The sequence below is a fragment of the Pseudorca crassidens genome, chromosome X (assembly GCF_039906515.1).
Source record: "Pseudorca crassidens isolate mPseCra1 chromosome X, mPseCra1.hap1, whole genome shotgun sequence".
NCBI lineage: Eukaryota > Metazoa > Chordata > Mammalia > Artiodactyla > Delphinidae > Pseudorca > Pseudorca crassidens.
Genome location: NC_090317.1, coordinates 118,725,698 through 118,751,529, shown reverse-complemented (window position 1 = coordinate 118,751,529; position 25,832 = coordinate 118,725,698). Strand labels below are relative to the sequence as shown.

Below are 25,832 nucleotides of genomic sequence, written 5' to 3'. Positions count from 1 at the left end.
TATACGCAAGATGTCAGTTCTTCTAAAGCTGACCTGCGGTTTTAACACAATTCCCATCAAAATCCCAGCAATTCTGGGGGGAAACATAAACAAGCTTATTCTAAAATTAGGATGGGGGACACTTCCCAGGTGGTGCAGTGGTTAAGGCTCCGCGCTCTCAATGCAGGGAGCCCGGGTTCAATCCCTGGTCAGGGAACTAAATCCCACATACGTGCCGCAACTAAGCGTTTGAGTACGCATGCCACAACTAAGGAGCCCGCGTGCGGCAACTAAGGAGCACAACTGCCGCAACTCAGACCCAGTGCAACCAATACATCTTTAAAAAATAAGTAAATAAATATTAAAAATACAATTAGGATGGAAAGGCACAGGACCTACCATATTTAAACTGATTTTGAAAAAGCAGAAAAGTATGAGGAATCATTCTACCTGATGGCAAGGCTTACTGCATAACAAAAATAATCACAACGTTGTGGTTTGGCAGAGGGGTAGAAACATAGATCCGTGGAACAAAATAGAGATCCCAGAAATAGATCTACACAAATATGCCTAATTGGGTTTTGATTAAGGTACAAAAGCAATTCAATGGAGCAAAGATGGTACTGCGGCAACTGGATACCATAGGCAAAAAAAACAAAAGAACCTCAACCTACATCTCACACCTTTTACAAAATTAACGCACATATGAAATGTAAACTGTAAAACCTTTAGAAAAAAACAAAGGAAAAAAAATTTGGGATCAAGAACTAAACAAAGAGTTCATAGACGCGATAGCTAAAGAAAAATCCATAAAAGGAAAATACAGCGGGAACCTCACAAAAACTAAAAACTTTCTCTCTGCAAAACAAAACAAAACAAAACAAAACAAACCAGTAGACAGGATGAAAAGGAAACCTGCAGAGAGGAAGAACATATTTGCAAACCACATATCCAACAAAAGACCAGTATCCACAAATATCTAAACAACTCCCAAAACTCAGCAGTAAAAAAAAAGAAAACAAATTATAAGACAGAAGAGATATTTCAGAGAAAGAACATATAGATGGAAAAATTATCACATGTAAAGATGTTGTATATCACTATCCAAAGGCAAATACATATTAAATCCACAATGAAATATTATTACACTATACACCTACCAGAAGGGATAAAATTTTAAAAATAGTGAAAACACCAAATGCTGGTGAGGATGCAGAGAAAATGAATCACTTATACATTGAAGGTGGGAATATAAAATCACTCATTCTGAAAACAGCTTGCCCGTTTCTTATAAAACTAAACAGGCAATAATCATACTACCCAGCAACTGTGCTCTTGCGCCTTTATCAAAGGGAAATGAAAACTGCGTTCAGACAGAAACCTACACATTAATGTTCACAGAAACTTTACTCCTCATAGCTAAAGACTGGAAACAACCAGGATGTCCTTCACGAGGTGAACAGATAAACAAATCATGGTTGTGCTCAGCAATAAAAAGGAAGGAACTACTGATACGTGCAGCAACTTGGATGAATCTCCAGGGAATTATGCTGAGTGAGAAAAAGGCAATCCTTAAATATTAACGACTATATGACTCCATTAATAGAACATTGTCCTGCAATGACAAAATTATAACGAGGGAGAACACATTCGTATTTGGATGGCTTAAAGATGAAGGCAGGGAAGGAATGCCAAGAAGGAGGTGGGTGTGGTTATAAAAAGCCAAAGGAGGGATCCTGGAAGTGATAGAACAGTTCTGTATCATGACTGTAGTGGTGAATACCTGAACCTAAACACGTCATAAAACTGCGCAGAACTATATACACACACACAGACACACACACAAATGAATACAAGTTAAGCTGGGGTCATCTGAATAGATCTCTGGATCATATCAATGTCAAAATCCTAGTTGAGATATTTTACTATCTTTTTGCAGAATACTACTATTGGGAAGTATTGGGTAAAGGGTACACAGGATCTATTTTTTCTTGCAACTACATGTGATTCTGAAATATCTCAAAATGAAAAGTTTAATGTTGAAAACACAGTCACTAAGAGTTAATATTAAGAATGCTGATGGATCTAGGTTAGAGTGTATCATAATAGGGATCATTTCAAACTCACCAGAAGAAGCAGTGAGGAAGGAATTTTCTGAATCAGTATCTTCGTCACTGTCACTTTCCTGTACCACTGGATAATTCATTGTCTCACAACCCTTTGCTGTGCCGGATTCTGTTTGAACAACATTTTGGTAAGTAAAACATTTTCAAGTGCTGAAAGACAAGAAATCTCAACAGTAATTTTTATTTCAGGCAAAACTATCCTTCAGGAATGAAGGAAAAATAAACACATCCGCAGACAAAGGAAAACTAAACACAAACTGTTACTGACTGACTTACCCTTAAAAACTGGCTAAAGGAAACGCATCTGACCAAAAGGATATAATGAAGGAAGGAAGCTTGGAGCATGAGGAAGGAAGAAAGAACAAAATCCACAGGGACTTCCCTGGAGGTCCAGTGGTTAAGACTCAGCGCTTCCACTGCAGGGGCACGGATTTCATCCCTGGTCAGGGAACTAACACCCTACATGCTGCGTGGTGCAGCCAAAAGAACTTTTTTAATCATAAGAATAATAAAAAGAAAGAGCAGAAATACACATGCAAAGAAACTAGATCATTCATACACTGCTGGTGGGAATGTAAAATGGTACAGCTGCACTGGAAAACAGTTTGCCAGGATTCTACAAAACTCAACTTACTATTACCATAGGACCCAGCTACTGTGCTCTTGGGTGTCAGCCCAGAGAAATGAAAACTGATGTTCGTACAGAAACCTATCCATGGGCATGCATAGTATAGTAGCTTTACTCCAAACAGCCGAAAACGAGAAACAACCCAGCCATCCTTCAACTGGTGAACAGACAGACAAGCCAGGGTACACTCATACCGTGCAGTAGTACTCAAAAATAAAAAAGGACTGATATACACAGCAACCTAGATGAGTCTCCAGGGCATTACGGTGAGTGAAAAAAGGCAATCCCAAAAGGTTACATACTATGTGAGTCTATGTAAAACTCTTGAAATGACAAAATTATAACGAAGGAAAACAGATTAGTAGTTGCTGAGGCCAGGGACAGGCACGGTAGGAGCATGAGAGGACAAAGGTGGGTGTGGGTTTAAAGGGCAAAAGGGAGAATTCTTTTGGTGATGGAAATGTTCTGAATCTTCACTGTGATGGAGGATATCATGAAATTATGTAAAACTGAATACACATACACACACAAACATAAAGACACAAATATGCAAAGAAAACTGAAAACATCTCAATAGAAATCTGTGAATTTTATCAATGTCCATATCCTGGTTGTGATATTGTACTATACACTTTTGCAACGTGTTACCTTTGGGGGAAACCGGGTAAAGCAGACACACGATCTCTCTGCATTATTTTTTACAACTGCATGCCCCGCTAAAATTTTCTTAAAGTAAACCTTTTCATTTTTAATCAGGAAAAGCTATCACTAGCCCATATTAAGGGTGTTCATAAACCTAGATTAAATCGTGCTACTTGTAATATGTATCATTACAAACGCACCAAAATTCGGAGGGATGAAGAAATATGAAGTATCTTACCACTCTCACCTTCCAAGAAAGCTGGGTATTTCATCTGAGGTTTATCTTCCAGGCTGCTTTCTGTTGTCACAGAGTTTTCTGTAAGGAAAACTTTTTTCAAATGCTGTGAGAAAAGACTCGCACCCTCATACCTATAGCTGATGAAACTATCCTCCCGTAATGAAGCAAAAATAGATACTGACAGACAAAGGAAAACCAAAAGTATTTCTCACTAACTGACTTATACTTAGAAAATACCTACAAGACCTTCTAGTAGAAAACCTATAATAGAATTCTGGAACATTAAGAAGCAGAAAGAACAATGGAAAGAACAGAAATATGGATGCGGAGAAACTAGATCACTCATACATTGCTGGCAGGAAGGGAAAATGGTACAGCTGCACTGGAAAGCAGTTTGACAATTTCTTATAAAACTAAGGGTGCAGTTACCATAGGACCCAGAAATTGCAGTCTTGGGCATTCATCCAAAGAAGTGAAAACTTGTGTGAAAGAGTGAAGTGAAACAAAATTTGAAACTATGAATGAATATTCATATCACCTTTACCGCTAACTGTCAAAAACAGGAAACACAGAGGTTTTCAACAGATGAACAGAAAATTAAACCCTGGTACATCCACACCACGAAATACTAGTCAGCAATAAAAAAGAAGGAACCACTGATACAACAGTGTGAATGAATCTCCAGGGAATTACACTGAGGGAAGAAGCCTCAAACACCACATGATTCCATGTATATAACAACGCTGAAGGGACGAATAATAGATCTGGAGAAGAGATTCATAGTTATCATGCAACAGGGCAGAGGGTAGGACTAGGGGGCAAATGTCAATAGGAAGGGGACGGGTGTGGTTATAAAAGAGCAATATGAGAGATCGTGCTGCTGATGGGACTGTTTCAGGGCTTGCCTCTGGTAGAAGGTACGTGAACCTGCGCATATGATAAAACTGTAGAGAACTAAATACACACTCATATTAATGCAAGTGAAACTGGGGACAGCTCCAAAATATCTGTGGATGGTATCATGTCACTATCTTGGTTGTGATAATTTTCTATCATTCTGCAAGTTTACACCATTTTACAGTTGTAAATACCATTGGGGAAAAGTGGGTAAGGAGAACACAGGATCCTTCTGTAGTATTTATTATAACTGCATGTGCAGCTAAATTTTTCTGAAAATAAAAACTTTAATTAGGAAGAGCTACCAGTATCTTACACTAAACAGACTGATGACTCTACATTCACTATGCTATATGTCAAAGTATCATTTCAAACTCACCCAAACTGGGAGGAATGCAGTGACATAAAGAAGAAATATCTTGGCTACTATCTTTCCAATAGAAGTGGATAATTTGTCGTCTCAGGGCTCTTTTCTAGGTAGTTTGAGCTTTCAACAACATTTCTAAATATAAAACACTTTCAGCTACTAAAAGATAAGTATTCTCAACCATGAATTCTATTTTGTCTTATTTTTTTTGGCCGCGCCACGCGGCATGCAGGATCTTAATACCCAGAGCAGGGATCGGACCCATGCCCCCCTGCAGCGTTAGCGTGGAGTCTTATCCACAGGACCGTCAGAGAAGTCGCTGAACCATGAATTCTATATCGGGCAAAACAATCCTTCAAGAATGAAGCAGTGTTGGGACTTCCCTGGTGGCGCACTGATTAGGAATCCACCTGCCAATGCAGGGGACATGGGTACGAGCCCTGCTCTAGGAAGGTGACACATGCTGTGGAGGAACTATGCCCGTGCACCACAACTACTGAGCCTGCGCTCTAGAGCCCTTGAGACACAACTACTGTGCTCTCGTGCCACAACTACTGAAGCCCAGGCCCCTAGAGCCCGTGTTCCGCAACAAGAAAGGCCACGGCAAGGAGACGCCCGCGCACTGCAACTAGAGAAATCCCGCGCGGAGACAAAAATATATAAATAAATATTTCTTTTTTAAAAAAAGGATAATAGAGAATACTACAATCCACTTTACCCTCATAAATTTGATAACTTAGAAGAATTGGACCAATTAAAATAAATAAATAATTTTTAAAAATAAAAAGAATGAAGCAGATTTGCAAAAACATGGTTCATTCTGGAGGGCATTCTGCCAATTGAAATAAGCCAGATAGAAAAAGGCAAATACAGCATGGTGTCACTTTTATGTGGAATCTTTAAAAAAATGTCAAACTCAGAAACATCGAGTGGAATGGTGGCTGCCAGGGGCTGGGAGGTGGGGGAAATAGCCAGAGGCTGGGAAAAGGGTGCAGACTTTCCGTTATAAGTTGAATAAGGTCTGAGTATCTAATGTATAACAGGTGACTATAGTTGATAATACTATATTGTATAATTTGCATATAGAGTAGAACTTAAGCGTTCTCACCACAAAAGAAATACAGAAGTAAATGTGTGAAAGGATTCAATCTGTTAATTAACTCGATGGCAGGAATCCTTTCACAATGTATACGTACGTTAAATCATCACATTGTACACTTTAAATATATTACAATTTTATTTGTCAACTATCCCTCAGTAAAGTTGAAAATAATAAAAGAACATCCAAAATATTAAAACAAAAACAATGAAGAGGAAATAAAGACATTCTCACATGAAGAAAGCTAAAAGTATTTGTCACTAGCTGAGTTACACGTGAGAATGGCTAAAGGAAAATCTTCTACCAGAAAAGAATGATGAAAGTACAAATCCTGGAGCATGAAAAAGGAAGAAAGAACAATGAAAGCAACAGAAATATGGATATGGAGAAACTGGATCACTCGCACATTGCTGGCAGCAAAGTAAAATGGTGCAGCCACTCTGGAAAACTGTTTGGCAGTTTCTTACAAAACTAAACATGCAATTACCATACAACCAAGCATTTGCACTCTTGGGCATTTATCTAAGAGAAATCAAAACTTATGTTTACACAAAAACCTGTACAGGAAAGGTCATAGCAATTTTACTTGTAATACCAAAAACTGGAAAAAAAAACCAGATGTTCTTCAACTATGAATCAAAACACAAACTGTGGTACATCCACACCACGGAACAGTACTCAGCAAGGAACTACTGATATAATTCAGATGAATCTCCAGGGAATCATGCTGAGGTGGGTGTGGTTACAAAAGGGCAAGATGAGGCATCCTTAAGGTGACGAAAATGTTCTGTATCTTGACTGGATGGTGGATAGCAAACCTACTCATGTGATAAAATCAAATAGAACTAAACACATATACACACAAATCAATACAATTAAACTGGGGAAATCTCAATAAGATCTATAGATTGTATCAGTGTCAATATCCCGGTTGTGATATTGTTACAGTTTTGCAAGATGTTACTGTTGGGAGAAATAGGTAAAGTATAAACGGGATCACTCTGTATTAATTTCTTAAAACCACATGAGTATCTTAAATTACCACAAAGTTGAAAGTTTAGTTAAAAAAGAGCTATCACTGGCTTACATTAAGGATGTTGATGGATCTAAAATAAAAAGTGCTACCTGAGATATGTTATCATTTCAAACTCACCAAAATTGGGTGGAATGGAGAGAGTTGAAGAGGCAGCATCTGGGCCACTGTCATTGCCCACCAAATTTGGGTAATACACTGTCTGAGAGCTGTTTTCCATGCTGGTTTCTGCTTTTCCCGGCATTTCTGTAAGTATAGCATTTTCAAGTGCTGAAAGAAAACAACTCTCAATTGTGAATTCTATACTGGATGAGACTATCCTTCAGGAACAAATGAGAAATAAAGACATTCTGACACAAAGGAAAAATGATTTTTTAAATTTTCCCTTGCAGATTTGCCCTTAAAAATAGCTAAAGGAAAATCTTCAAAAAAGAAAGGATATTATGAAAGAAGGAATCTTGGAGCATCAGGAAAGAAGAAATAACAATGGAAAGATCAGAAATATGGATGGAGAGAAACTGGATCACCCACACATTGCTGCTTGGAATGTAAATGGTACAGCCTCTCTGGAAAATGCTCGGCAGTTTCTTATAAAACTAATATACTATGGTTCCAGAGGAGATGAGAAAGTTTGGAATTAAAAGCACAAGTGTTCGACATATACATACTACTATATATATAATAGATAACTAATAAGGACCTACTGTAGAACACAGGGAACTCTCCTCAATACTCTGTAATGACCTATATGGGAAAAGAATCTAAAAAAAAGTGGATATGTGTATGTATAACCAATTCACTTTGCTGTACAGCAGAAACTAACAAAACATTGTAAATCAACTATACTCCAATAAAAATTTTTTAAAAAAAGAAAAGAAAGAAAGAAACATGCTATTACTATAAGACCTAACAACTGCACTTCTGGCATTCATGACAGAGAAATGAAAATTTATATTTACACAAAAATCAGTACATCAATGTTCACAGCACTTGTAGTATCAAAAAACTTAGAAAAAAAAAACAGATGTCCTTCAATGTGTGAATGGTTTTTAAAAAAAATGTTGCATATATATACCACAGAAAACTCTTCATTAATAGAAAGGAACTATTAAGAAATGAAAACTGATATTTACATAAAAGTGTGCACAGGAATATTTATAGCTGCTTTACTCCTAATAGCCAAAAACTGAAAAAAAAAAAACCAGATGCCCTTCAACAGGTGAAGAGTTAAAATGTTGTATATCCATAGCATGGAATACTCTTCAGCAATAATAGTAATAAACTATTGATACATGCCACAAACTGGATGAGTCTCTAGGGAATTAGACTGAGTGAAAAAAACCAATCCCAAAGGTTACACAATATGTTATTTCACTTATATAACAATGTGAGACAAAACTATAGAAACGGAGAAGAGATCAATGGTAGCCAGGTGTTAGGGATGGGTCTTGGAGGAAGGGAAGGCTGGTGTGTTGTAAAAAAGCAATAACAAGGGATCCTTGAGTGATGGTAATGATCTCTACCTTGACTGTGATGGACTCACTCATGTGATAAAATTGCACAGTGCTAAGTATACAAATGAAAGTGTACACACAGACATACACGTAAAACTGGAGGCACCTCGATAATGTCTGTGGGTTGTATCAATGTCAATATCTGGGTTGTGATACTGTACCATAGTTTAGCAAGGTGTAGTCATTGGGAAAAATAAGTAAAGCATAAATAGGATCTCTCTGTATTATTTTTTACAACTGCATGTGAATCTTAAATTATACCAAGAAGTATTAAAAAGAGCTGCAACTGAAAAAAACGAAACAAAACAGCTGCAACTGGCTTGTATTAAGGATGTGGATAGATCTAGATTAAACAGTGCTACTCCTAATATATATCATTTCAAACTCACCAAAACTGGGCAGGAGGTAATGAGATGAAGAGTCAGTATCTGGGCCACTGATATTTCCCAGTGAAGCTGGGCAATACACCGTCTGAGAGCTGTTTTCCAGGCTGGTTTCTGCTGTTCCTGGAACTTCTACAAGTATGTATTTTCCAACTACTGAAAGAAAAGAACTCACAACCATGAATTCTATGGGAAGTGAAATTATCCTTCAAGTAAAAGGTGAAAAAAACATTCCGAAACAAAGGAAAACTAAAAGAATCTGTCCCTAGCAGTCTTAGCCATATGGAAAGGTTAAAGAAAAATCCTCAAACAGAAAGGATACGATGAAAGAAGGAAATCTGGAGCATCAGGAAGAAAGAAAAAGCAATGGGAAGAACGGAAACATGAATGTGAAGAAACTGGACTGTTGCTGGTGAGAATGAAAAATGGTACAGTCTCAGGACTTCCCTGGTGGTCCAGCGGTAAAGAATCTGCCTTCCAATGCAGGGGACGCAGGTTCAATCCCTGGTCGGGGAACTAAGATCCCACATGCCACGGGGCAACTGAGCCCGCGCACCACAACTACTGAGCTCACGTGCCTCAGCGAGAGAGCCTGCGTGCCGCAAACTACAGAGCCCATGCTCCCTGGAGCCTGCAAGCCACAACTAAAGAGGGGAAAACCCACACACCACAACTAGAGAGAAGCCCACGCACTGCAACGAAGAGCCCACGCTGCAACGAAAGATCTCGCGTGCCACAACTAAGACCCAATGCAGCCAAAAATAAATAAATAAATAATAAATCTTTAAAAAAATATAAAGCAAAGGAAAAACCTGAACATGTTTTCAAAAAAACCAAAAAGTAAAAAGAAAAATGGTATATCCTCTCTACTGGCATTTTCTTATAAAACTAAACATGCTAAGACTCAAAAATTGCACTCTTGGCATTCATGACAGAGAAATTATATCTTACATATATACAAAAACCAATACATGGGTGTTGATAACAGCTTTACTCTTTTTTTTTTTTTTTTTTTTTTTTTTGCGGTACGCGGGCCTCTCACCGCTGTGGCCTCTCCCGCTGCGGAGCACAGGCTCCGGACGCGCAGGCCCAGCGGCCATGGCTCACGGGCCCAGCCGCTCCGTGGCACATAGGATCCTCCCGGACCAGGGCACGGACCCGTGTCCCCTGCATCGGCAGGTGGACTCCCAACCACTGCGCCACCAGGGAAGCCCCGGCTTTACTCTTAATACCAAAAACTAAGGGAAAAAAAAACTAATGCCCTTCAATGGCTGAATGGTTAAAAACAATTACTGCATATTGAAATCCTATAAAACTACTCAGCAATAAAAAGGAAGGAGGGACTTCCCTGGTGGCACAGTGGTTAAGAATCCGCCTGCCAATGCAGGGGACCCGGGTTCGAACCCTGGTCCGTGAAGATCCCACATGCCATGGAGCAACTAAGCCCATGTGCCACAACTACTGAGCCTGCGCCTGCGCTCTAGAGCCCATGGGCCACAACTGCTGAAGCCCAAGCACCTAGAGCCTGTGCTCTGCAACAAGAGAAGCCACCGCAATGAGAAGCCCGCGCACCGCAACGAAGAGTAGCCCCCACTCGCCGCAACTAGAGAAAAGCCTGCGTGCAGCAACGAAGACCCAATGCAGCCAAAAATAAATAAATTTTTTTTAAAAAGGGAAGGAAATTTTGATACATGCAACAACATGGATGAATCCTCAAGGAATTATGCTGAGTGAAAAAAATCCTCAAAGTTTACGTACTGTAAGAATCCCTTTATATAACACTCTTGAAGTGACAAAATTATAGAGACCAGTGTTTGCCAGGGGCTAGGGAACAAGCAGTGGGGAAGGAAATGGCAACCTGAGAGAGGTGGGTGTGGCTATAAAAGGGCAAGAAGAGGCATCCTTATGGTGATGGAAATGTTTCTGTATCTTGACCGTGTTGGTGGATATCACACCTACTCATGTGATGAAATCAGACAGAAATAAATATAAACACACACAAATTACAACAAGTAAAACTGAGGACATCTCAGTAACATCTGTGTATTATATCAATGTCAATACCCCAGTTGTGATATTTTACTAATTTTGCAAGATGTAATCATTAAGAGAAAAGGGTGAAGTGTAAAAGGGATCTTTTTATATTATTTCTTACAAATATATGTGAATCTAAAATTATTTCAAAATAAAAAGTTTAATTTAAAAAATGGGCTACCATTAACTTGCATTAAGGATGTTGATACATCTAGATTAAACAGTGCTACTTGTAGTATGCATTATTTGAAACTCAGCAAAATTGGGTGGGAGGTTGACAGGTAAAGAAGAACACTGGCCACTGTCATTTCCCAATAAAGTTGGGTAACTCATTGTCTCAGGGTTGTTCTCCAGGCTGGTTTCTGCTATTTCTGGCATAGCTACAGTAAAAACATTTTTCAAGTGCTTATGAAAATAACTCTCAGTCATTAATTCTATACATAGTGAAACTATCCTTCATTAATGTATGGGAAATACATACATTCTCACATGAAGGAAAACTAAAAGAACTTGTCTCTTGCAGACTTACCCTTAAAGGAAGGCTAAAGGAAAATCTTCAAACAGAAAGAATATGATAAAAGAATGGATCTTTGAGCCTCAAGAAGAAAGAACAATGGAAAGAGAAGAAATATGCACGCAGAACAATTATATCACGTATATTATGGGTGGAAGGTAAAATTATACAGCTCCTCTGAAAAATAATTGTAGCAGTTTCTTATAAAACTAAACATGGAATTACATATGACCCAGAATTGCCCTCTTGGGCATTCATCTCAAAGAAATGTAGACTTATGTTTACACAAAAACTGGTAAAGGACTGTTCATAGAGCTAAACTTGTAATAGCCAAAAACTGGAAATTTCCCAAACATCCTTCTATGGGCAAACAGATAAACAGTTATACACCCATATCATGGAACAGTACTCAACAATAAAAAGGAAGGAACTCTTGATACAAGCAACAACTGGTATAAATCTCCAGGAAATTATGTTCAGTTAAAAAAACAGCCATGCCCAAAAGGTTCTATAGTATTTTATTCCATTTAAATAACAATATTCAAATGACAAAATTACAGAAACGGAAGTCAGTTCAGGGCTTGCAGGGGTTAGGACGGGGCAGCGTGGGAGGAAAGGGTGACCAGAGGGAGGTGATTGTGGTTAATAAAAGGGCAATATGAAGGGTGTTTGTGGTAATGATGGAAATGTTCTGTATCACGACTGTGATGGTGGGCAAATACACTGAGGCATGGAATAAAATTGCACAGAACTAAACACACACACACAAATGTGGATTTAATCAATGTCAGTATCCTGGTTGTGATACTTTACTATAGTTTTGCAAGATGGTATTATTAAGGAAAATGGGTAAAGCACAAGTAGGAACTCTGTATAATTTCTTACAACTACACGTGAATCTAAAACTACCTCAAAATGAAAAGCTTAATTTAAAAAAGAGCTACCACCGACTTGCATTAAGGATGTTAGTGAATCTGAATTAAACAATGCTACTTGTAATATGTATCATTTCAAACTCCCCAAAATTGGGAGGGATGAAGATAGATGAAGAGGCAGTATCCCGGCCACTGTCATTACCCAAAAAAGTTGGATAGTACCTTGACTCAGTGCTGTTTCCAAGGCTGGTTTCTGCCTTTCCTGACACTTCTACAAATAAAAAGTTTTCAAGGGCTGTAATACAAGAACTCTCATCCAGGAATTCCATACTGGGTGAAACTATTCTTCAGAAAGAAGGGGAAATGAAGACATTCTCACACAAAGGAACTACCAAATGTAAAACAGATAGCTAGTGAGAAGCAGCCGCATAGCGCAGGGAGATCAGCTCGGTACTTTGTGTCCACCTAGAGGGGTGGGATAGGGAGGGTGGGAGGGAGACACAAGAGGGAGGACATATGGGGATATATGCATATGCTGATTCACTTTGTTATAAAGCATAAACTAACCCACCATTGTAAAGCAATTATACTCCAATAAAGATATTTTTTAAAAAAAAGATTTTTGTCCCCAGCAGATTTACTCTTAAAAAAGAAAATCTTCTTCCAGATAGGATATGATGAAAGAAGCAATCAGGAAGCATCAGCAGGAAGAAAGAACAATGGAAAGAGCAGAAATATGGCTCCAGAGAAAGTGGATCACTCATACATTGCTGGCAGGAATGCAAAATGGTACACCTACACTGGAAAACAGGTAGTTTCTCATAAAACTAAACACGCAGTTAACATATAACCAGCAACTGCACTCTTGGGTATTCATGTCAGAGAAATTAAAACTTCTGTTTACACAAAAACCTGTACATGAATATTCATAGCAGCCTTAGTCCTAATAGTGAAAAACTAGAAAACAAAACCCCAAATTTTCTTCAGCAGATGAATGCTTAAACTATGACACATCTATACCAAGTAACAGTACTCAGCAATAAAAAGGAAGGAACTAGTGAACAACTTGCTTTAATCTCTAGGGACTTATATTTAGTGAAAAAAGCCAATATCAAAATGTTACATACCATATGCCTACAAATATATAACAATTTTGAAGTGACAAAGTTCTAGAGATGGAGAATAGATCAGTGGTTGCCTGAGTACTGAGGGGATAAGAGAATAGGGAGGGCAGGGTCACCACAGGGTGATGGGTGGTTATAAAAAGGCAACACAAGTGATCCTTGTGATGGAAATATTCTGTACCTTGACTATGCTGGTGGACATACAAACTTTATCATATGGTAAAACTGCACAGAACTAAAAGTACACACACGCAAATGAATACAAGTCAAACTGGGAACAGCTGAATAAGATCCATGGATTATATCAACGTCAATATCCTGGTTGTGATATTTTCCTATAGTTTTACAGGATGCTACCACTGAGGGAAATTGGGTAAAGGGTATCACTGTATTATTTCTTACAACTACATGTGAATCTATAATTATCTCAATATAAAACTTCTAATTAAAAAATAGCTATCACTAGTTTGCATTAAGGATGCCTTTGAATATAGATTACTGGATGCTATTCGTAATGTGTGCCGTTTCAAACTCACCAGTAATGGGAGGCATGCAGAGAAATGTCAAGGCAGCGTCTGGGCCCATGCTGTTATTTCCCATTATAGTTGAGTAGTTCATTGTCTCAGAGGTATCTGCCAGACTGGGTTCTCCTTGTGGCAGAACTGCTATAGGCACTGCTACAGTAGCCTGGGCAGATGAGATAACACTGTTGGTACTTTCGGCACCTTCACTGACATAGGAGGATAGAACAGGAAGCCCAGGAGATGGGCTGCGTGGTGTGAAACACGGCTCTAATGAGTATGTGGAGACAATTCTGGGCGGTGGTGGACTCTCCCTGAGGACCGGCTGCTGCAGTTCAGGGAGTGCTGCTGACTGAAGAGATGTTCCTACAGGGTTGGTCTCGGCATTGTCTTCCTGCCTTTCCACAGGTAAAGATGGGCTACAATCTCCCTGTCCAGGGTAAAAGAACAGAATGGGTTAAGCTCCTTTCTGTAATTTCTCCATGAAGTATACAATCAAAACTTCTCTGTGTAAATCCAGATGATCTCTAAAATGACACGAATTCAGTATAAATCTTCTGTGAGTAAAAATAAGAATTGAAAAATCAGTAAAAGCATTAATACCTGTTTTCCTTGCAACGTCATTTTCCATAGTCAAGTATAAATGCTGAATTTTGATTATATGATTTTTAATCCTCTTCAACCCTACATTTTGATTGCATTTTATACATTATGGTTACAAACATAAAAATATTCAGTATCATGTCTCAAACCTAGACTTCAGCATTCTTCTAAGAGAGGTTATTCTCCAACCTACTGCTAAAGTAAGTATAGATCAGTCTTGCTAATAATCTCAGAGTTATTCGTTCTCTCTCACTTCTAACTGATTGGTATCTCTAGGAACTAGAGCTTTATGGAAGTAGTTAGGCACAGTTAGGCAACAATGGTTTCTCCAAAGAATGCTGCATTTGTGAAACGACTCCACAAAGGTGGTTAACCTGCCTATTCGTGTTTTCAATAAGTTCTTGCAAACCCTGTCATAATAAAAAAAATTTTAGTAGTTCCTATTTTGAAACAAAAGTAACATATAAGAAAATACCATTAAGCCAAAGTCAAAGTCTGAAAGTTTTCAAGCCGTCAGAAATCTCTTGTTTCCCACTTGATGCCTGGCTGTTGGGGACCCAGAGCCGAGCTGGCTGAGATAAGGCGCGCCAACCTCCCACTCAACTGCTCCATGTCACACAGGCATTTTACGAAGCTTGAATACTGGGAAGTAAATGTACCACAATTCCTATAAGCCATCACATTTATGATGGAGTCATTTTACATCAAGGAAGGTGCTACTTTAGGAAAGAAAGTTTCAAATCTGCTAAAAGGCCAAAGAGCCTCTTTCCATATAATGATGGTATAACCTAATAGGCAGTGAGGGGTCCACTCTGGAAAGAACAGTGAGCCAAATACAACAGATGTGACCTTTGGTTCAGAGTACTTTAAAGTCACGCAATTAACAATTAACCTTACAAAACCTTTGAGTACGTGACCCCTGTGTGCCAATCAAGTATGTGACTGATAAAACCGGAGAATTCTTGAAATACACAGAAATTTCATTCGGGCAAAAATACACTTAAAAGGCCAGAACCACTAATTACATCATTCATTCAAAGAAACATTTATTGAAGGCCTACCACCTGTGAGAACTACTTCGCTAGATGCTGGGAATGTGGACATTAAAAAGAAAAAAAAAGAAAAAGGAAGAAAAAAACAGCTCCTACCCTAAGGAACTCCCATTTTAGCTGGAGAGAGACAAGTAAAGAGACATGGTCAACAGAGAAAGTGATCGGCCGCCTGGAGCAGTGGATTTCAGTGCGCTCCGTGGACCAGCAGCATCAACACCGTCCACGAGCTTGCTGGAAATGAAAAATCTCCCACCTCAGATCTACTGAATTGGGAACTCTGAGATCGAGGGCAGTGATCTGTGTTTTCACAAGCCCTCTAGGTGATTCTGATGCACGATGAAGCATGAGACCCACTGGCTCTCAGCCCTGAATAACTAGCACAGGCTCTAGGGGAACACAGTTGGGTTCAAGTTACTTAACTTCTCTGTTGTTCAATTTCCTTATAAATAGAATCGGGATGAAATCCTCTCTCAGTTCTGTTGAGGACAAAACAACGTGCTACAGTATTAATACCAACATAATAATAATAGTACATGATGACTGGTCTGATAGTGCTCAATCATCTATTAGTATTATTATTGCCACGATACAGATAAGAACAAGGGGCTAAGCGTGCACAGAAGAGCAAGACCTAATCCAGCCTGACAGTCGTGGCAGGATTTTCGAAGAAGGAGGTATCTGCGTTGAGAATGAAAAGATGAGAAGGTGTTCACTAGGTAGAGATGTACAGAGGAGCACACAGGGCAGAAGGAACAGTATATTCTAAAATACCCAACAAATTAGGAGTATGGGATTAACTGATATAAACTACTATACATAAAACAGATAAACAAGGATTTACGGTAGAGCACAGGGAATTATACCCCAAATCTTATAATAACCTATAATGGAACATAATCAGCAAAAACCCCGAATGACTATGCTCTACACCCGGAACTAACACAACATTACAAATCAGCTATACTTCAATAAAAAATATTAAAACAGAAATTAAAAACACCCAAACAGAAAACAGGAAGTCAAATGTTTAGAAAGTGAACATAAATGACGATCGAAGAGTTGGGTTATGATGGGAAGGAGAGAGAGAGGATGACAGCTATAGAGGGATGGGAGGCAAAAAGAAGTGGTTTTTTTAAACCTGTGGGAGAATGACTACGCTGAGAGTGATGGAGACAGAGGCTGAAGACACAAGAGACACAGGGATGAAGGGAGGTGTCTGAGCACAGGGAAAGAGGGTCAGATGCAGAAACCAGCAGAGGTGTTAGCCTTACAGAGGAAACACTTTTCCCACTCCAGTGGTCAGGAAGGAGGTCGTCAGAGATGGATCCAGGCAAGTGTGAGGGCTGTGGGGAGAGGAATCAGGACTTGGAGGGGATTTCTGCTCCACACCCTCCATTTTCTCCACGAAATAAGAGAACAGGATCGGGGTTGTCTGAGGATCACCAGTCCCCAGTGGAGGTCCTCCCCTCTGCTTCCCAGCCTGGACAGGGCTGGGGTTTTACTAAAGGGGGTGCTGGGCGAGGATTAAAAAAGAACAGATGGAAGTGCTGCACCGTGTGGTCTAGACTGGTAAGGGAAGGCGCCGAAGAAAGGAGGGAGCTAGCACATTAGGAGAAATGGAGCGCATCCCTTAGCTGTGACTTTGGAACCTGGGCACGTCTTAGCGGAGATACTCTATCCCAACACATCTTGCACAATCGCTCAGAAGGCCCTGGCAGAGCAGTGTCAACCCAGTTCATCGTGGATGCTGATGTAAAGCAAGCAGGGGAGAGCACTGCTCAAAAATCAGAACTCCCTACGTCGTCCCCGCATTCCCACTCTCTGTACATCCTTCCCCGGAAGACAAGACACGTTCCCTTTAAGTATTCCACTGCTGTTCTCTATAATGATAAAGACTCCCATAAACATTTTTTACTTTTCAAAGTATGTTCATTATATTCAAGAAACTTTTTTATATGTTAAGAAACATGTATTTGTTTATAAATGTTCATTGCTTCTAGGGTATACCGCTCACAAAATCCTTGATAATTACATACTTCTATCAATCTCCACCAACACGTCAATTTTTACAAAATCCCCTCAAAACTATGGAAGATAAACTCTTTAAAAAATGGTGGGTTGGGCTTCCCTGGTGGCGCAGTGGCTGAGAGTCTGCCTGCCGATGCAGGGGACACGGGTTTGTGCCCCAGTCCGGGAGGATCCCACATGCCACGGAGCGGCTGGGCCCGTGAGCCATGGCCACTGAGCCTGAGCATCCGGAGCCTGTGCTCCGCAACGGGAGAGACCAAAACAGTGAGAGGCCCGCGCACCGCAAAAAAAAAAAACAACTTAACTACACTTGACCAGTTATGGGCTATATTTTTTAAGGTACAAAAGCCATATTATTATTTCAAGTTTTTCACCTAGGGATGTTGTTCTAAGTAGATATTTTTTAAATGTATCACAATGGAGTGATAATCATAGAGAACTTGGCATAGCAAAATTTCTATTAATAGTCCAATGACATTAAATGAGGTGAAGAAAATTTTAGCTCAATATTTTGGAAAACTACATTTAAGAGACAACTTTGATACCTCACAATAGTGCTGGAGTTCCGTAAGTTGGTTACGATGATTTTCATCATAGAAAACTACAGATGCACTGTTCTCCTATTAATATCATGAAAATAAGTGAGTCAATGCTTAATATCTCTAGGAGCCAAATAAAGCACTAGAAATATATATTTCCCTATTTTAATTGTTTTTCTTTTTTACCTACATTCCGAAAGGATTTCAGATGTCTACAAAATAAAGCAGAGATAAAGTAAAAGCAAACCTCACAAAATCATGAGAATGAAAAAGATAAGAGCCGATTAAAAAAAGGACTAAAGGAAGGAAGTTACTATATAGGAACCTAAGTTTAAAAGAAGCTCCTGAATATCAGTATGAACACATAGTTTATAATATATATAAAAATAGATATAGAAATATAAATATATGTGTATGCCTGGATTAGTAGACATAACACTTATTTCCTAGCTCTGTCCACTAAGAGGGACTAAAATCAATGACACAAGAGTAGCAATGAACACACCTAGTGTCTAGATCTTGGTTTCTAAATACCACTCTCCAATAAAAGGAACCAGAACTCCTTGAAGAGAGGTGAATTCCAGAGCTGGAACAGGGAAAGTATAAATGAGACTACAACACCTTGTGATGTCAGAAAAAAAGGAATTGCTCAAAAAAGAAGTGGGGGCATGTCAAAAGGTCACACGAGGCAACTGGAAGGAGCTCCTGATAGCCAAAGCTGGAAAATTTGATCAATAAAATAGTGATAATATTGGATTATAATTTATATAATACAATAAATGCCCATGCGTACATATTGATATAAAATATGTAATTGAATGAATAAATAAATGGGGAGACAGGACAGTTATTTGTTACTAATCAATTCCAATTAATAAATACAAAGGAATAAGGGAAATAGAAAGTCACCATTAGGCAAACACCACAGTGCTGAATGCTGCAGGTGAGATCCATGAGCTAACTCAACACAGGGCAAAAAGTTGAGGACAGGACATTAGCATAGTCTCAAAGTACACTCCTACCTAAGATATTTATTAATTACAAAGGGAAAATAGTAATTTTACAGTGAAAAAAATCCAGAAGACACCAGATGATTGATGTTAACATCACCAGTAAAAAGATATATGGACACCTCATACTCCTGATACGATTCAATGAGGAGACAACATGGTTTGTGTGGCGTTCTCGCCAAAAATGCATAATCTCAATCTATTCAAGAGAAAATATCAGACATATCAAAATCGAGAGACATTTTACAAAATAACTGATCGGTACACGCATCAAAAATGTCAAGGTGGGCTTCCCTGGTGGCGCAGTGGTTGAGAGTCCGCCTGCCGATGCAGGGGACACGGGTTCGTGCCCTGGTCCGGGAAGATCCCACATGCCGCGGAACGGCTAGGCCCGTGAGCCATGGCCTCTGAGCCTGCGCGTCCGGAGCCTGCGCGTCCGGAGCCTGTGCTCCGCAACGGGAGAGGCCCATGTACCTTAAAAAAAAAAAAAAGTCAAGGTCACAAAAGAGAAGGAAAGAATAAGGAGTTGTCACAGATTGGAAGAAACTAAAGAGACACAACTAATTTCCATCTGGGATACTGGATCAGATCCTGGAACAGAAAAAGGACATTGTGGGGGGGATAGTGTAATTCAAACAAGGATGCAGTTTAGCTTATTGTAAGGTACCAATGTTAATATCCTGGTTTTGAAAACTGTACTGTGGTTAAACAATTGCCATAACTTTAAATTATACAGGTCAGTTAACATTAAGGGAAGGGAAGTGTATACACAAGAACTCTTTGTAATATATTTGCAACTCTTCCATAAACCTAAAAGTATTTCAAAAATTAGAAAAGCTACTGAAACAGGGTACAAAACTGCTATGAATTTCTATCAGATAAGGAAAAGAGGAAAATAAAATGGTAAACTGCTCATGTGAGAGAAATATTTCCTTGGGCTCACAGTTCAGAGGTACTCCATAGTCAATGAAGGCTGAAAAAGAATTTTAATCATTGCCTTTATGATAGTAAATGTAAATATATTTGGCAATTATAAATTAATATTACTTAAATATTCAGTCTGACGTACATTCATTAATGACACTTCCACCTTCTTTACAATGAGGTGTTCATGTTTTTGTATAGGAAGGATTTATTAATAAACCAAAAGGAAATATAAAAGAAGGAACTGAAAGAAAAGTTTTAGGACTTGAATTTCGCTTTCAAGAAGCACCAAAGGGGGACTACCCTGGTGGCGCAATGGTTAATATTCCACCTGCCAATGCAGGGTACACGGGTTCGAACCCTGGTCCAGGAAGATCCCACATGCCGCGGAACAACTAAGCCCGTGTGCCACAACTACTGAGCCTGCACTCTAGAACCCGTGAGCCACAACTACTGAAGCCCACGTGCCTAGAGCCTGTGCCCCACAACAAAGAGAAGTCACCGCAATGAGAAGCCCGCACACCGCCACGAAGAGTAGCCCCCGCTCGCCGCAACTAAAGAAAGCCCATGCACAGCAATGAAGGCCCAACGCAGCCAAAAAATAAATAAATAAACAAATTTATTATTAAAAAAGAGGAAGCACCAAAGGCCTAAAGGACCTCTGCCCGCTGCAAATACTACAACAACATGGAAAGATATTTGCAGAACTATTTTCTCATTAAGTCAACTACACTTAAGATAACATTTTCCATCAAGCTTAACCCCTTATGTACTTCAGGATGGAAAGACTAGTCTTCCAGTAATCTGGCACCAGAACTGCTTTAAAAGCAAATATTTCTAACCACGAAGAACCAAATGTTATATGGCTTTTAATTTTCAAATAATCCAACAGTGACACTCTGTGGACAAAATAGGAAGCACATAAGCACCTATGTTTCTTAATAGATTAACCTCTAAGACACCTTAAATCCTTTTCTGGAATAAAATAGAGTATAAATAAATAAACAGCAAATAACCATTTGATTTAATTATAATAACTATTTTAAGGATGAATTATGGACTATAAGGATAATTTTAATAGAAATATACCAAGTAGTTATCAATGTCTTTGTTTTAAAAAATTATCTGAATTAGCCCGCATTACAAACTTATTAGGCAGTAAAAATTATATGGAATTATAATATAGATTAGTAATAATAAAAACAATGTTGTCATCTTACCCTTCTATTAATGCTTTATGCTTACCAAAGTGCTTTCACATAATTATGTCAGAAACCATGGCTCTTGGGAGGCAAATAACATTATCCCCCCAAAGATTAAAATATTGGGGCTGATAGAAGTTAAGAGAATTGCCTGTACTGATTAGGTGGTATTACTATCTTCATCCTTATGTAAGTAAATAAATGCATTTTCTGTTAAGTTTAATTATATATAGTTTAATAATCTATTTTATTCAACTTCAAAGATTTAGAAGCATAGCAGAATATGATGAGAATGTAAAGCAACACAACCACTTCAGAAAACTGTTTGGCAGTTTCTCATAAACTTTAATCTACCCTGTGACCCAGTATTTCCACTCCTGAGCATTTACCCAAATTAAACGTAAATATATGTTCACAAAGAGACTTCCATAATAATGTTCACAGCCACTTTACTCATAATAGCCGAAAACTGGAAACAACCCTAATGTCCATCAGAAGGAGAAGGGATAAACAAATCATGGATATTCATACAACAGAATATTACTTAGCAATAAATGGGAATGCTACAACCAGATGAATTTCCAAACATTACTCTAAGGAAAAGAGACCATGACACAAAAGAGTGCATACTATATGATTCTATTTACATAAAGTTCTAGAATAGGCAAAACTAATCTATGATGGGAAAAAACATCCAAATGGTATTTCGCCAAGGTTCAGGGGGTGGGGACTTACTGGGAATAGGCATGAGGGAAATTTCTGGGATGATGGAAATGTTCTTACCTTGATGAGGGGTGAGCGTACATATTTGTCAAAACTCATTGAACTATATACACTTAAAGATCTGTGCATTTCACTGTATGAAATTAAACTCAATCTATTAAAAAGAAATAAAGCAGAATGAAAAACAGAAAGATTTTCACTTTACCATACAATCCACGTTATCCTCTCCTGGAATAGATAATCGCGCTTTTTTGCGCAACGGGATGAACTCCGTTTCCGCTGAGTAGGGGTCACGTCTTCTCAAATTTGCTAGACGGTTCATTTGTGAAACTGGTTGGTCACCTAGCTCTGCTAAACCTTCAACTCCTGAAAAGCAAGGCATAAAAAAGTTACTTCACCCACTTACTGCCTTAATAAACTTAACATGGATATGTTCTCAGAATACCAACTCAAGTTGAATTGGAGTCCTGGCTGAAGTTTAGAGAGCGACAAAATGAGAATTCTTCCATTAGTGATTTAGAATAAACCTTTAAAAAGTGAAGGGTTTTATTGCCCACGCGTAGGAATAAGAATCCAGATCGAACACATTTCCAAATTGTGAAGCGGATGCTCCACAACCTAAAGGCTACAGAGTAAGTGCTGGAGACAAATGAACAACAGAGCATGAGTCCTAACTGCTTTGGTCAAGGAGCTCCGAAGCTTTTTACTCAGGGAGACTGCGGGCCTCCAAATGTGAGTCAGGAGTCTCTTGTGGCTTGGGCCGCCCACCACGGTGCGGCCTGGAGAGACCACTAAAGACATCGCCTCCTCCCCTGCTCGGTGAAAACTGGGTGAGATTACGTCTAAGGTCATTTCAGTGCTAAGATTATGATTGCTTCCGTAGTTAAATTTTAAATTAAACTTAAAGGACTGTATGTGAAAAATAAGCCAAAAACTCTTCTAGAATTATGTAGGCTCGGTTATGGTTCTGAGTCATTCATCTCTGCCACCAGGAGGACGTTGAGTGCAATGCTGTCATATCATATCTCGTAGTAGATTTGAACGCTGGCATCACAGTACCGGGAAGGGCGTTAATGAGAGAGCTAGGTTCCCTTTATCCATCCTGAGCCAGGGCAGGAATGAGGCGAAATGAAGGGTTTCGAGTTTTACCTCCTTTCCTGTTTCCCTTTCATTCTATAGTGGAGATACTAAGGAACAAAGGCTCAGAAACAAGAAATCAGAGGAGTTAAAGACTCTTGGGCTTCCCTGGTGGTGCAGTGGTTGAGAGTCAGCCTGCCGATGCAGGAGACATGGGTTCGTGTCCCAGTCTGGGAAGATCCCACATGCCGCGGAGCGGCTGGGCCAGTTAGCCATGGCCGCTGGGCTTGCGCTTCCGGAGCCTGTGCTCCGCAACGGGAGAGGCCACAGCAGTGAGAGGCCCGCGTACCGCAAAAAAAAAAAAAAAAAAAAAAAAAAAAAAAAAAAAAGTGTGTATATTTAGTTCTATACTGTTCCTGAGTTATGTCCTTTTATAATAAACTGTTATTCTAGTAAGTAAAATGTTTCTCTGAGTTCTGTGAGCTGCTCTAGAAAATTAATTGAACCCAAGCAGGAGGTTGTGGGAACCTCTGATTTATAGCAAGTAGGTCAGAAGCACAGGTGACAGCCTGGGCTTGTGACTGGGGTATGAGGAGGGGTGGCAGGGGGCAGTCTTGTAAGACTGAGCCCTCAACCTGTGGAATCTGACACTATCTACAATAGATAATGTCAGAATTGAGTTGAATTCTCAGACAAGCTGCTGGTGTCCAAGAATTGCTTGCTGTTGTGTGGGAAGCCCCAACATACACATTGGAATTGGGTTCAGGAACCTAAAAGAATACTGTATAATTCAATTGAGCTAAAGCTCCATCTAAAGACAGGCAAATATAATCAATGGTGGGAGATGTCAGGATAGCGCTACCTTGCAAGAGAGTAGTGACTGAAAGGGAGGTGAGAGCTGATTCTGGGGGGCTCAGTGTTGGTTATATGTGTGTATTAATTAGAAAATTATTTAAGCTGCATATTTGTGATTTGTGCATATTTTGTATGTGATAGATTTCTATAAAAAGTCAACCTAAAATTAAGCTCTTTATAAAAAATTCAGAATCTAAATAAAGTAATCCATCACTAAGAAATATCATAACCCTTAGATATATTTCCTTCTTGTTTTCTTACTATCTATATATTTTATTTTTTAATTTTTGTTTTTTTTTTATAAATTTATTTATTTTATTTATTTGTTTTGGCTGCATTGAGTCTTTGTTGCTGCACGCGGGCTTTCTCTAGTTGCGGTGAGTGGGGGCTACTCTTCGTTGCGGTGCACGGGCTTCTCATTGCGGTGGCTTCTCTTGTTGCCAAGCATGGGCTCAAGGCATGCGGGCTTCAGGAGTTGTGGCTCGCGGGCTCTAGAGCACAGGCTCGGTAGTTGTGGCGCACGGGCTTAGTTGCTCCACAGCATGTGGGATCTTCCTGGACCAGGGCTCAAATTCGTGTCCCCTGCATTGGCAAGCGGATTCTTAATCACTGCGCCACCAGGGAAGCCCTCTATATATTTTATATAGTAGTTTGACTCATATTGTACATGTATTCTGAGCAATTTTGTATGTCATTTATAATTTTTAAAATATTTTAAATGCCTGCATAATATTCCATCATGTATATGTCCATAGGTTATGTTACCTGTTTTCTGTTGTAGGACATTAATACGGCTTCCAATTGCTCATTATTTTGCTATAATGATGTGTACACATTCAAATGTAAATATTTATGTACATCTCTGAATAGTTCTTTATAATGTATATATAGAAGAGTCAGTAGGTCAAAGGCTATGAGCACTTCAGGGGCTCCTGACAGGTGCTGCCAAAATGTCCAAAAAGGTTGTACTAATTTACATTCATAGAAAACTGAAGTACAATGGTTTTTCTCCATTATCACTAAAATGAATCATTTAAAAATTTCTAATTTGATAGATGAAAGTTTTTCTATCCCATTTTAATTTGCATTTCTCTTGCTACTAATGCAGTTGAATATTTTCAGGTGTTTGCTATCTATTAAGATTTCCTGTTCTGTGACTTGTTATTTTTCATGTCCTCTGATCATTGCCCTATTGGAGTTTCAGTGTTTCCTGTTTGATTTGTGTGAGGTCTTGCTATCTTAAGGATAATAACTCTGGAAAATGTATATTTTCGGCAAATACTTTTCCCAGGTAGTGATGTGATTTTTGAAGTCTGATGCTTTTGAGAGAGGGAGTGGTTCTTTATTTTTAATTTCATCAAATTCATTAATATTTTTGTGACTTCTCGAACTACTTCTATACTCAATTTTTCACTAGGATTAGGAAAAACATTCAACTATATTTTCTTCTAGTTTTCCATACTTTCATTTACTAGATATTCAGCTCTCTAATCCAACTTGAAATTATTTGTGACGTGAGGCAAAACCCAGTGGGCTTCCCTACTCCTAATAGTTAACCATTTGTACCAGCATGATTTACTATGTAATATGTTTCTCATATTAATATACTGTAGTATATTAACTCTAAATTCTTTGTTCTGTTTATGATCTTCCTATTGCATTAAATCTGGCTCCCTGTTTCAAAACTAGTATCATAGTATTTCGATAATTGTCCTTTTAAACTTTTTGTGCATTTGATATGGTAAATTACCACTTGTCCCTTAAACAGGTTTTCCCAAGGTTTTTTTAAAGGTACACTAAAGTATTTTTTCTCATCCAGGAACACTTTGTGTCTCTCCACTTAAG

General features: G+C 38.9%; 1 protein-coding gene across 1 annotated transcript in view; it reads right to left on the bottom strand.

Moving 5' to 3' along the window:
- BEND2 (BEN domain containing 2) overlaps positions 1-25,832 on the bottom strand; it is a 93,787-nt gene that overhangs the window by 56,145 nt on the left and 11,810 nt on the right. Inside the window, exons 3-6 of the mRNA XM_067722762.1 lie at positions 22,261-22,421; positions 13,990-14,404; positions 12,448-12,600; positions 7,130-7,279 (exon numbers count right to left, since the gene is read on the bottom strand). Coding sequence (XP_067578863.1) covers positions 7,130-7,279; positions 12,448-12,600; positions 13,990-14,404; positions 22,261-22,421 — 879 coding nt within the window. The remainder of the gene's footprint in view (positions 1-7,129; positions 7,280-12,447; positions 12,601-13,989; positions 14,405-22,260; positions 22,422-25,832) is intronic.